Genomic DNA, 13,961 nt, shown 5'->3' on the forward strand with positions numbered 1-13,961 from the left:
CATTATTTTTGTTTCTCTCTGGAGAATCCTGCAGTCTGGCGAGCAAGGCGAATGGTGCTCTCCACAGATGACACAGATGGGAGGTGGGGCAGAGGGAGTGTTGGGATGTGAAGGACACCCACAATCCAGACAGGTGACGCTGGAATTACAGCGGAAGACATATGGCTGAACTTCCCACACTTAAAGCACTGCATCGGGGGAGGGATATATGGCTTTACGTCACAGCAGTAGACCATCACCTTGATCTTCTCGGGTATGTGTCACCCTCAAAGGCAATGGTGGCAATGTGATTATCCCTCAGACCCCGGTGGACACACCAGACGAAATAGACACCTCGCCGCTCTAAATTGGTATACAGCTCATCGTCAGACTGCAAAAGAAGGTCCCTGTGAAATACACTCCTGGAAATGGAAAAAAGAACACATTGACACCGGTGTGTCAGACCCACCATACTTGCTCCGGACACTGCGAGAGGGCTGTACAAGCAATGATCACACACACGGCACAGCGGACACAGCAGGAACCGCGGTGTTGGCCGTCGAATGGCGCTAGCTGCGCAGCATTTGTGCACCGCCGCCGTCAGTGTCAGCCAGTTTGCCGTGGCATACGGAGCTCCATCGCAGTCTTTAACACTGGTAGCATGCCGCGACAGCGTGGACGTGAACCGTATGTGCAGTTGACGGACTTTGAGCGAGGGCGTATAGTGGGCATGCGGGAGGCCGGGTGGACGTACCGCCGAATTGCTCAACACGTGGGGCGTGAGGTCTCCACAGTACATCGATGTTGTCGCCAGTGGTCGGCGGAAGGTGCACGTGCCCGTCGACCTGGGACCGGACCGCAGCGACGCACGGATGCACGCCAAGACTGTAGGATCCTACGCAGTGCCGTAGGGGACCGCACCGCCACTTCCCAGCAAATTAGGGACACTGTTGCTCCTGGGGTATCGGCGAGAACCATTCGCAACCGTCTCCATGAAGCTGGGCTACGGTCCCGCACACCGTTAGGCCGTCTTCCGCTCACGCCCCAACATCGTGCAGCCCGCCTCCAGTGGTGTCGCGACAGGCGTGAATGGAGGGACGAATGGAGACGTGTCGTCTTCAGCGATGAGAGTCGCTTCTGCCTTGGTGCCAATGATGGTCATATGCGTGTTTGGCGCCGTGCAGGTGAGCGCCACAATCAGGACTGCATACGACCGAGGCACACAGGGCCAACACCCGGCATCATGGTGTGGGGAGCGATCTCCTACACTGGCCGTACACCACTGGTGATCGTCGAGGGGCACTGAATAGTGCACGGTACATCCAAACCGTCATCGAACCCATCGTTCTACCATTCCTAGACCGGCAAGGGAACTTGCCATTCCAACAGGACAATGCACGTCCGCATGTATCCCGTGCCACCCAACGTGCTCTAGAAGGTGTAAGTCAACTACCCTGGCCAGCAAGATCTCCGGATCTGTCCCCCATTGAGCATGTTTGGGACTGGATGAAGCGTCGTCTCACGCTGTCTGCACGTCCAGCACGAACGCTGGTCCAACTGAGGCGCCAGGTGGAAATGGCATGGCAAGCCGTTCCACAGGACTACATCCAGCATCTCTACGATCGTCTCCATGGGAGAATAGCAGCCTGCATTGCTGCGAAAGGTGGATATACACTGTACTAGTGCCGACATTGTGCATGCTCTGTTGCCTGTGTCTATGTACCTGTGGTTCTGTCAGTGTGATCATGTGATGTATCTGACCCCAGGAATGTGTCAATAAAGTTTCCCCTTCCTGGGACAATGAATTCATGGTGTTCTTATTTCAATTTCCAGGAGTGTATGATACCCTGGACCATATTTAGCTCTTATGGGGCATGATGGAAACAAACATCGCCCAGCTTCTCACAGGCGAGTAGTGCTCATGACTGGGAAGAGGATGCTGTTTTGATAAAGACCGACTCTGACCGCATTTTGGACAAGCCCCCCACCTCCCCAAACTTGTCCTCTAAATGCTCCACAAAAAACTGAGGTTTCATTGACAAGAAAGATTCCCCATCAACTCCTGTACATACGACGTACCGGGGTGAATAAGCTTCGCTGCCATCCTTAGCCTGTTGTTCCCCCCATGGTGTGGCCAGGGAAGGGAACGATTTAGAGTTGTATTTCTTAGCATTGAAGTTAGACCTTGACTGCTTAGACTGCTGGTGTTTGCCCACCAGCAAGAGATAACGTACTACACTTTGCAGAATGTCATCCGCCCCTGATGCCACCCACTCTGACCAGAGGGCCTTCCCACAGGCAACACCCAGCTGCAGCAAAGGCCACCTGGCAGGATGGCCATTTCCGGGAGTCCCGATGCCCCAGGGTGACGGGCATCTACTACTTGGCACACATGGGGAGTTAACAGCGCAGGCATCAGCAGAGCGATCCCTGTGTGGTCAGGGGCTACAACCACAGGGTACATGGCGGCCACACCACAACGGACTGGCTACCATGCTGGATATCAGGTGCAAACGAGCTAAGAAGTCCATCGACAACGCAGAAAGCAATACTGCACAGAGGATGGAGGAAAACACATCGAGGAGGGTGACCTCACCCTACAGCTGGAGAATGAGTGGAAATGCAGATCCACATTGACGAAGGATGCGAGAGGTCTCAGCACATGATGGACACTATGCACCATGCAAGGCGCCCTTCCCCAATTGGCTTGCTCTTTGGGAAAATTATGAAAAATGGAGGTCAAACCCTACAAGGGACCATCACATAAACACCGAAACTTGTGAGACTTCTTTTAGTCATCTCTTACGACAGGCAGGAATACCTCGGGCCTGTTCTAATCCCCGGATCCACAGGGGGCTCGTATGGAGACGTTCGTGCCCAGGTCGCTTTTTTTCTTTTTTTTTTTAATCACCTTAAAAATAAAATTACAAGTATCCTTCAAGAAAATTGAGATCATTCCCAAGAAACCCAAATGAGCTACTGATATGAGAGATCATTTGATGAATGGACTGTTCTGCTTGTTCCCTTGTCTTAAATCCCATGAAGATCACGTGGGTTGCATTGGGGGATGTGTCTCAGCACATACACATGCACCAACGACCATCCAGCAGTTGTTAACCGTGCTGGTCAAGGAACAGAATGTCCTACCACAATAACTTCTTACCAATCCTGTGGTCGTCACGGGAGTGTGTTGCAGAGCATATTTGTTTCTGCCTGTGGTGATCAGACACTCTACTAAGAACCATGTCCCATCTTTGTATTGCCCTGGAGACCATTAGAAGTCATGGTGACTTCAGTATAATTATTGTACTGAAATGAAAGTTTCATTGCTTATTTCTTTCAGTTACCTTCCCTGCTATAGCACCAGTTCTTTCTACGTATGTTTCAAGTTTCACAGAGTTATGTTACTTGACACTGAAAAGTTGTGCGAGAGTTCCTTTCATACTGAAGTTTCGCACACCAGAGTATACAATGGTATAGGCATCAGAATAATGCACCATCTCTCACATCAAAATTCACAGGACACGAAAAGTGCACTTGAAAATGGGAATCTCTTACCAAAACATGTTGTGCAAGAAATAAACAAACAGAAGAAAAAGTGACTGGTAGCAGAAAAAGTTTCTTTATAAACAAATACTTTGCTTTTAGTCGAAGGCTTTCACCTATCATTGTTAATGGATTATATTAAAGTTACCACAACAACACAAAAAGAGTTTTATTGCATTCAAGCTACTACCAGGTGCAGCTGACTTACACACTTAGCACACACCACTCTGTGCTCAGTGTTGCTTGAGCCCTAACAGTAATGACTCTTGTTATTCAAGTTTTGTCACCACCAAAAATAAAATAAATACAAAAATTGTTAATGCAATTCTTTTCTGACTTGTAGCTTCCCAGAAAATGATTCACTGTATTAGCAAATTCAGAGAGACATTAAAATTACTTTCTCAATTAAGAATTACATCTTTAGTGGCTGTTTATGGCACAACATTTAGTAGCCTTTAACAGAATAGGGACCACTTCTTAATCACTGTAGTTATTCAGACTCATACTGTGCTACCTGATCACTGTTCTCCACTTATTCCTCACTATATCCACTCAATCAATCTTAACAGTTAAGTTAATAGTTTCAGATCATTCACCTTAAGTTACTGTTTGATGGGTGCAAATTATACTGTTTGTTATGTTGTCTGTAGGGGCAGGTAGCACCCTTATGATGGTTTATTTCAGTGTGTTTCAGTACAGCAAAGCATCCACTTCTGCAATAAGGTGTACAAGATAATGACTGAGTGTGATACTACTCCATTATTTTGGTGTTTGTTTACCCACAACATAAATATTTCAATCCAGTTTGGTTAAATCCATTTCATATGAGGCCCATTTGGTAGTGACTTGCACAAGATTTTCCTTAAAATGTTGCAAGTGGGGCAGTTACGTTACAGGAAGAGCATGCATACATTATCTGTAGCACATTGAGGTGACAAAAGTCAGGGGATACCTCCTAATATCACATCGGACCTCCTTTCAGCCAGCATAGTGCAGCAAGTCAATGAGGCTTGGACTCAACAAGTCATCAGAAGTCTCTTGCAGACATACTGAACTGTGCTGCCTCTATAGCCGTCCATAGCTGTGTTGTCAGTGTAGAATTTTGTGCATGAACTGAAGTTTCGACTACATCCCATAAATGTTCAATGTGATTCATGTCAGGTGATGTGGGTGGCCAAATCATTCACTCGAATTGTCCAGAATGTTCTACAAACCAATCACGAACAATTGTGGCCCAGTGCCCTGTTTGGGAACATGAAGTCTATGAATGGTTGCAAACAGTCTCGGAGCAGCCAAACATAGCCATTTCCAGTCAATGATTGGTTCAGCAGGACCTGAGGATCCAGTCCATTCCACGTAAACACAACCCAAACCATTATGGAGCCACCACCAGCTTGCACAGTGTCTTGTCAACAACTTGACTCCATGGAATCGTCGCATGCAAAGGCACTTGCATCAGTTGTCTGCTGCCATCATCTATTAACACAAAATTTCACTGCATGCTTGATTTCTGTGGTTATTTCATGCAGTCTTGCCTGCCTGTTAGCACCGAAAACTCCACACAAATGCTGCTGTTGTCAGTCATTAAGTGAAGGTCATCAATCACTGCATTTTCTGTCATGACTGGCAATGACAGATCAAATCTGATATTCTTGGCACACTCTTGACACTATGGATCTCTGAAAACCAAATTCCTTAACAATTTCTGAAATGAAATGTCTCGTGCATCTAGCTCCTACCACCATTCAGCGTTCACTGTCTGTCAGTTCCCATTGTGTGGCCATAATAACATCGGAAGCATTTTCACAGGAGTACAAATAACAACTCTGCCAACGCACTGGCCTTTTTTACCTTGTGCATGTAATAGCACCATCATCTGTATATGAGCATGTTATTATCCCACAACTGTTGTCATCTTATTGTATGTATACTTTGCAAATTGTGTGCCATGAGTACAGCTTTCACCATCTTGTGTATTAGCCTGTTACAATTTTCTTGGGATATGAATAACCAAACCAAAAAAAGGAGTCAGCCTGCAGTTATCTTAAAAGGCAAACGAGCCCTACGCTGAACATTTAGGGGTGATGTCAGTGGTAGTTAATATTTTATATTTTACATAATTCACAAAATAAACTGGTAGAGTTCAAATCTGCCAGCCTTCGAGAAGCATATAGGTCAAAATGTCTACGTACCACAACAATTATTGCACTTGCACAAAAGTTGTGTGTGACGAGAGACATGTAATTGTCATGTTTGCTCCCGACAGAATTTACACTATTCTTTAAGCTATATTTTATTCCACGTATGAAATATATAATATAATACATGGAACGCTCAACATGTCAGTGCAGTAAGTCATTTGGAGAGAAAGTTTGAAATCAGAAGCTTTAAGTGCTGGTGAAATAGTTACACCTACATCGATACCCTGCACATCGCACTCAAGTGCCTGCAGAGTATTCATCAAACCACCTTCACAATAATTCTATTATTTCACTCTCTAACAGCACGCATAAAAAATGAACACCTATATCTTTCTGTGCGAGCTCTGATTTCCGTTATTTTATGATGATGATGATGATGATTTCTCCCTATGTAGGGCAGTGTCAACATTTGGAGGAGAAAGCTGGTGATTGAAATTTCGGGAGAAGCTACATGGATTTTTCACATCTCTTTGTTCTCCAGTTTAGACTGTCTGGAAAAGTTACAAACATAGTTTCATTTCTTTCATATTTCATCTTGGGTCTTTAAAATAATTTTTCATGAGTATCTATTACTTTCTCTTTCCCACGTTTTTTTCTTCGTACGGTAAATCATAAAACAAGTCTTGCATCTTCACACTTCTCTTTCAAGCAAGCTGCACATTTACACATTAGCACTCCTTTCATGAACAGTGCCTTTACAAAAACATTTCAAAAAAACCATAACCAGTAAGCATTTTATTCAAAATGTCTTTCTTTGTCAGCTTTTCCTCATTCTGTCACACAAGTTTCTACACATTCTCTAACCAGAGATGAAATACTACTATTGACATATAAGCCCTCATAGAATATTGGAAATTAAAAAAACAAATGACCAGAATGTGGAAAATGAAGGATATGTACTGTTTCACAGTCTTACACATTGAGTCAACTGAATTTAGTAACATATTGTGATAACTGACCATCCCATTTTAGATTTTTTACCCATAACAAAGTACAGTTTCTTGATTTTTTTATGGTCTTCTGTCAACATTTTCCTGTCAAACACTTGTGTGTGTTTGAAAGATTAATAGACCCACATTTATTTTGTGTCACAAAGCTTGACTGTACGTACCACAGCAACTGAGAAACTGGATTTCTCCTCGTTTCAGTTTCTCCTCAAGTGTTGATAGGTTGTATCTTTTCCTACTAATAGTTGATGGAAATAAGCCTGGGCTTGAATATCAGTTAGAATGATTATCACCCTTCTAATTACAAAAGGCTTTTGTCAGCAAAAATTTTTTCCTATCGTCAAAATTCTCTATGGAAAACCTTAACAAACTACATTGAAACTGCTTCTGTTTCTTCTTTTTAATAAACTTGCTCCTGTAACACTAAGATGGATCATTCCAAAAAGTAACACAAAATGCTACTGGAATTTAATTTTTTTAGATACAACCATGCTCAAAAATACATCTATGAACAAAGGACAGCTAACCACTAGCTTTTTAATCACACTATGACATGAATAGCAACAATGTAATAAAGTTTGTCAAATTCAATCTTGCATTAGCAGGAAACTATTAAGCTGTAAGTGATATAATGGCTGGTCATCACTTACATTCAGGAGAAGAAATTTCAGGTAGTGGAATAAAAACAAAGTAGGAAAAAATATTTGTAGCTTTTGGTACTTTTATGTCCCTTTCTCAGGGTGGAAAGAGGGACTGGTTCGTGGAAGTTGAAAAGAAAGAGTTAGTCCCAAGTTGAGAGAGACCCTTTTGTTCCAAAAATGAGGAAAAAAGATGAAGGGAAGGGCAAAACACACACACACACACACACACACACACACACACACACACACACACACACACAGAGACAAAGAGAAAACCAAAGTGGGATTAATCATGCAGTTAACAACTAGAACAAAAGTTGGAACAGAGGTTGGGGAAATCGAATAAAGGAGAGGAGAGTTTAAGATAAAAGAATGACCGAGCAAATGATTAAATACTACTTGAAAAAGGGAGGGGAGGGGGGATTATTTCCAGGTGCTAAGATCAGCAGAGTAGTGCTGATATGCAAGGATATATTGGAGTGCAAGTTCCCATCAAGGAACATTAGAACTGGGTGGGGGGAACAAATTTACCATGTATTGAAGAAACTCCTCATTCACTCAGGTCTCCTGATTCATGCAGTAGAGCAAGAGTTTTTCCACAACTTTGTTCCAGAAATTAATCTGTATATCCACTTTTTACAAGCGATGCCTTATCAACTGAGCCACTAATCTCATGGACCAACTGAAAACTTCAACTTGGCCCCTACCTTCTCTCAATTTATTCCAAATTTTGCAAAGGCACGCCCTTGATATAGAGAAATGAACCTTTAGGTAAACAGATCAAGCAGAGACTTGGCTTTTCCACAGCTTTTAGTTGATACCAATACGGAATGAAAAGCAAACAGCATGTTCAATCATAGAATATCTAATGAAAAAACAAAGTTATCAACTGGACATGGTTATATATCTAGGTTTTCATTTAACTGGTACGTATAACTTACCATACATTTTAACCAAAACACCTTGGAAAATCCAGGATGGAATAATGAAAATATAATGTAAAGGATAATTAGCTACTCACCATAGAGAGCTATCTCAGAAGCTAGAGACACTGTGTGTGTGTGTGTGTGTGTGTGTGTGTGTGTGTGTGTGTGGTCTGATTTGGAAAAAGCTTACATGTTAGCAGTCTTTTCACTGTGCCTGCCTGTGACTCAACATCTACTCTGTATGGCAAGTAGCAATCTACCCTTTTCATAAAACTGCCAAAATATCTTCGTAGATATGACCATGAGAACACATCAAGCATGTATCACTTTTCATTGGTCTATAAAGCATATTCTGAAGCACAGGGTTACATTCTATGGGATATCAAGGGTGTGAGCAATCAGATGGAAAATGGTTCTTTTATTTCTTATTTGCTCATCAAGCAAACATTTTTTCCACTGCCTCCAGAATGAATCAATCTCTCTGCAGCAGAATGTGTGCCAATTTGAAATTTTCTGGCGTATTAAAACCATGTGCTAGACTGGGACTAACTCAGGACCTTTCCCATTTGTGGGTAAGCACTCTATCAACTGAGCTACCGAAGCACGAGTCACAACCTGTCCCTACAGCTTTACTTCCGCCAGTAACTCATCTCCTACCTTCCAAACTTCATGGAAGTTCTGCGTAACTTGCAGGACGATACACTCTTCCGCACTCCGGGAAGAAAGGATATTGCGGAGACACAGCTTAGCCACAGCCGTGTGGACCTTTTCCAGAATGAACCTTTATTCTGCCAGGAAGCTTCAAATCAGTAGACACTCCACTACAGAGAGTGGAAACAATCCCCCAGGCAGTGGCTAAGCTGTGTCTCTGCAATATCCTTTCCTCCAGAATCAGTAGTAGCAAAAGTTCCGCAGGAAAAATTCTGTGGTGTTTGGAAGGTAAGAGATGAGGTGCTGGCAGAAGTAATGCTGTGAGGACAGGTTGTGAGTCATGCTTGGGTAGCCCAATCAGTAGAGCACTTTCTCATGTAAGTCAAAGGTTCTGGGTTTTGAGTCTTGGTCTGGCACACAGTTTTAATTTGCCAGAAAGTTTCATTTTTTCACTGATTGAACTTGTTCCCCTAACAAGTGGAATAAATTATAAAGCACAAAGTTACTGTGTTGTTCTGCCTTCATTGCATTCTCTTTTTCCAAAATCCCACACATGGGTAACAGCCTCCCTCCTCAAATCCCTCTCATTCACTCCTTCATACCTTCTTGCATGTATTACCGCAAAGCAGGCATCGTAAGGAGTATTTGGGAGAGTGAAGAAAAGCTATAGCTGAATAAGAGCAGGTCCACTTTTTACCCGACTGAAATGCCAGTCACAAATTACTTCAAGTAAAGCATACAGTTTGACTTATTCCTGCAGTTTTTAAGATAATTTTGAAGTAAGTGTTACATACTAAATATCTCACTGGAATAGCACAATAATTAAACATTTAAATTCTCAAAAGTCAAGCTGGAGTGAATAAGAAGAGATATCTGATTTAGTGCTCAAGCCACATATTTACGTACCTATAGCTTGTCTGTAGCACTGTATTGCAGCATTAGTATTTTTCATTTCCATGAACTCGTGACCCATTAAGGTCCATGCTGCCAGGTACTGTGGATTAAGTTTTAAGGCCCTCTGGAAGTACAATACTGCTTTTTGGTGTTCGGACCTCAAACTGTAATAATTTCCTGAAAAAGAAAAGAGTACTGTGACAATGCCTACTCTCTTGTGCTTATTCCGATAGCCTCCCCAGTATAAATAGTATCTTATATTTGCTACTGCCATAAAGTACAGTATAAAATATAAAGTATCTCTGTAAGTTCAAAATATTTACAACCAAGGCAATAAAATTAGACACAGAAAACTTCTGTAATTTTTTAAATGTAGAGAAAAACCAAAAACTAATGGTAAAATATTTTTAAACATCTTAAACCCTAAGGATAATCACAATCTGCTTCATACATTCCACTTATATGCCCTCATTTCGTAAAAAAGCAAAAAATATTTTATAAATATTTATAACACTTTACAAAAACAATATGGAAAGGACAGACTGCTGTTCACCATACTGAAGAGGTGCTGACTTGCAGACAGGCAAAATGAAAGAGATTGTGCAAACTTACAGTTCAATGAATCACTTAAAAAATGAAGTATGTGTTACCTATGACACAGCAGGTTTCCACTCTGTATTTATCAATTTCACAAGCGTGGTGTGCCAAGTGAGCCAATTCTACTTTCAATTCCTTAACATACAGTAAATTTGAATATGTGTCCAAATTGTCTAAGCGGTGTGGATCTGCCTTCTGCACACGACGAAAAGTGTTGATTGCCATATCCACATCTGTAAAAATTAACAGTGACTCTTACTGATAAGTATTGCTGAATTACAATACATTACTAGAATAATTCTATTCTTAATCAGACACATTATGAAGCAACACTTATTCATTAGTGTGCTACATCAATACACTTTTAAACAAAAACAAGAGACACGACTTTTACTTACGATGACACTTCCAAATGGAGTGACTTTTGAAGAAGGCATTGGTAATATACAGTGCCGAAGAGTCTAGAGAGTGATCAACAATATTTGCTGTAGGATTTATTTAAAGTCTATTATTCTCTGAAAGTAATCTTACACCTCCATTTGGGTCACAGAACAATGTGGCATGGACTTCCGCAAAACAACGATATCCTGTGATAATCCATCACATTTGGCACTAATTACTGCACATATTTTCTGAGTACTGGATGGCAGAATTGCACAATATGTTCATTTCATCTAAATGCATATACTCCACAAGTTGCACTATACAGTGCACATCTTAAACATTTCTTGCCATTCTCTATCCCTAAATTTAAACTTGCCCAAATTGTGTGTGTATGTGTGTGTGTGTGTGTGTGTGTGTGTGTGTGTGAGAGTGTGGGGGGGGATGGGGGGGGGGGGGGAGAGATTGCTGAACTGACCAAGAATGATCAAAGAGTTCAGGAGAGGACAAGTTGGGAATAGAGAATGTTGGCTGCTGGGGACAGACATAATGTGGGGGGAGGAGGGGGGGGGCAGCAACAAACGAGAAAGGGTGAAAACAAATTTCTTGGACTGTGAAGTTCTCCAGTTTATCAAGAAAGGGGGATATGTTTAGGTGAAATCAAGCTTTACACAAATTAAGTAAAAAAGACACCCAGAATTCAAGATCAATGAAGACAAAAGAGCATACTTCCTTATTATCATGCTCTCCTGCCATTTTTCTCTTAATGTAAGGTCATATCTTATCTAGATTTTAATATATTCAGAATTAAAGAAGTCATCCTCACCCCTGCTCAGGTGCAACACATTAACATTTGCTTCTACTAAAACCAATCAGTATGGCTACATCATGAAATGCATGTTTTCATGACCAGAAACATCACAATTATTAAAAAATTTCAGGCTATTACACTGTAGTAGGGTTGATTTTCATTACAAACCCAGCTATTCATCCCCGCCTACAGATGACATCTTCTGATTGTGGTGGTGGTGGTGGTGGTGCCGGGGAGGGGAGGGGTGGGGGTGGATGTTATGTGTAGCACAGTGAATGGAAATTCAGTGGAAATGTTCTATGTCACTCTCCCGGCTACAGTCAAGTCTGAGTAAGTTGATTCCTGACAGCTGGCTATATTGTAGGCACATGGAGCTGCTATGCCCAGCCCACTGCAACTGGCAGGGATCTTTTTAGAGTGACTCAACTGTAGCAGACTTTTCATATGAGGTTAATCCTTAAAGTGGTTACTGCATTGTGCGCCTACTTTGAGAAACAGAAACTTAATGGTGGCTCACTTAGCAAGTTGAACAAAATAGCTGATGCAGGTTTTAATGTTAATGAAAGCATTTCTGTGAAGACTGGCAGACAATGTCAAAGAAAGAAAGAAAGAAAGAAAGATAGAACATCAGGGGGGAAAATGTTATATGTATAAATGAATTACTACGACAGGTAGGTACATTTGCTCAGGATGCAGTAAACTGCCATGTTTAGGATCATCATCACAGAAAGGAACATCTGACACCCAGCAAATTATTTGTCACTCTTAAGGTAGCAGATCCTTTTCTACGCAATAGCACATACCTGTTTAAGAGTTCTGTATAAAGTAGATTACACTATGGATGTTTTGCAGCTGTCAATTGTTTACGGAGAGAAAGTGATGCTACAGTTGAATGAAAAAACACGGAAGATTGCAGGTTATGTTGCCAGAAATAACAAAAAGCATCTTTCTGCAGCCAGAGCACTCCACAACCAAAGACCAGAAGAAAGCCATCAACCATACACAGCTCATTATGGAAAAAGCATGGTCGAATAAAGTCATTTTTGAAAATTCAGCAGAGGAAATGATCACATTATTATCCAATGACACTTCACTTCATGCATACGTGACTGATGTGTGTAATGGCAGCAGTTTTTTCACTGTTACCACAAAAAAAGCAAATTCAGCAGAATGTTTGGATTGCCCAATTTAAGTAACCGAGTAGGAAAATTATTTTTTCCTAAGTACTGATCATTAATAAGAAGGCTGTGAGTCCTTAGATAAATTTTTCATTGTTTGTCATATCAGATCAAGCTTTCAACAACTTTCTCTGTTGTCATCAGGAGTTATCTGCAGCCATGTAGTACTTAATTTAATTTGCCACATTATGTAATGGAGAAATCATGCCACAGAGCACTGATATCCTATCAGAGATTATATTGATGTCTATGATTGAGGAACATTGGTTGCAAAGCTGGTTTCCTTAGACTGGATACCACTAAGGGTGCAGCTGATGTCTCAGTTGAAATAGTTATTGCATAGCTTGCACTCAATGGCTTCTTTTATGACAAAAAAAGAATAGGTAAATGCATGGCATAAGATTTCTGTTTGTTCATGAGGCAGTGTTTGGCAGCAGCAGATTTTACAAATTTAATATGACATCAGTACATATGACATCCGTACTATGTACACCACTCTGAAATCATTCCTACCGACTGCCTATTTCATTTGCTGTAGAGCTGAAGAAAGGAAGAAGTGCTCTACATTGATAATCTTGTGATGATTAAACATCTGTTTTTTTGTTTCTTTATCTATCTTTCACTAATAACTGTTCTTCCAGAACAACTTTTTCAGATATCTTATCTTGGAATCTAGGTGATACTTGGCAGAAACAGTTTTGGCTGTATGGATCAGTCTTTTTAATATTGTATTCTTTTGGGCAGTATGATTATACCCTTGCACACTGAGGTATAGGTCAGCATGGGTTGTCTTTTAGCAAACAGAGAGTGGCTGAGTTCATCTTTGTTCGAGCATAACACCTAAAAATAGTAATTTATCTTCTCTCTCCATCTCAGCAGTTAATTTGATAATAGTGTGCATACTATTCACATGATTAATGAACAGGTGAACAGGTCACATCCCATGTGGCCGGATCATAGTGGTGTTAGCATAACAAATGAAGCTAGATAAACAAAGAGAAATGAATTTAACAAACGTTCTTTGAAATGCTACATGAAGAACCACTGACAAAAACAATGGAGAACCCATGGGTATTCTGCGAGTCATTTTATAAAATTTCTCACGATGCACAAAATAGGTGCTTATCAAGGTATGGTAGAACGGTTTGGTAGTTCAGGAATGAAACTGTCTGCTTATGACTTTAATGTGTCTTCAACAGGGACTTTTGT

General features: G+C 41.4%; 1 protein-coding gene across 2 annotated transcripts in view; it reads right to left on the minus strand.

Annotated features, from left to right (window-relative positions):
* LOC126237440 (cell division cycle protein 23 homolog) overlaps positions 1-13,961 on the minus strand; it is a 116,382-nt gene that overhangs the window by 32,454 nt on the left and 69,967 nt on the right. For both annotated transcript variants that reach the window (XM_049947556.1, XM_049947557.1), the window contains 2 exons: positions 10,436-10,615; positions 9,798-9,962 (listed from right to left, as the gene is read on the minus strand). In XM_049947556.1, coding sequence (XP_049803513.1) covers positions 9,798-9,962; positions 10,436-10,615 — 345 coding nt within the window. The remainder of the gene's footprint in view (positions 1-9,797; positions 9,963-10,435; positions 10,616-13,961) is intronic.

The sequence above is a fragment of the Schistocerca nitens genome, chromosome 2 (assembly GCF_023898315.1).
Source record: "Schistocerca nitens isolate TAMUIC-IGC-003100 chromosome 2, iqSchNite1.1, whole genome shotgun sequence".
In the NCBI taxonomy this organism is placed as follows: Eukaryota; Metazoa; Arthropoda; class Insecta; order Orthoptera; family Acrididae; genus Schistocerca; species Schistocerca nitens.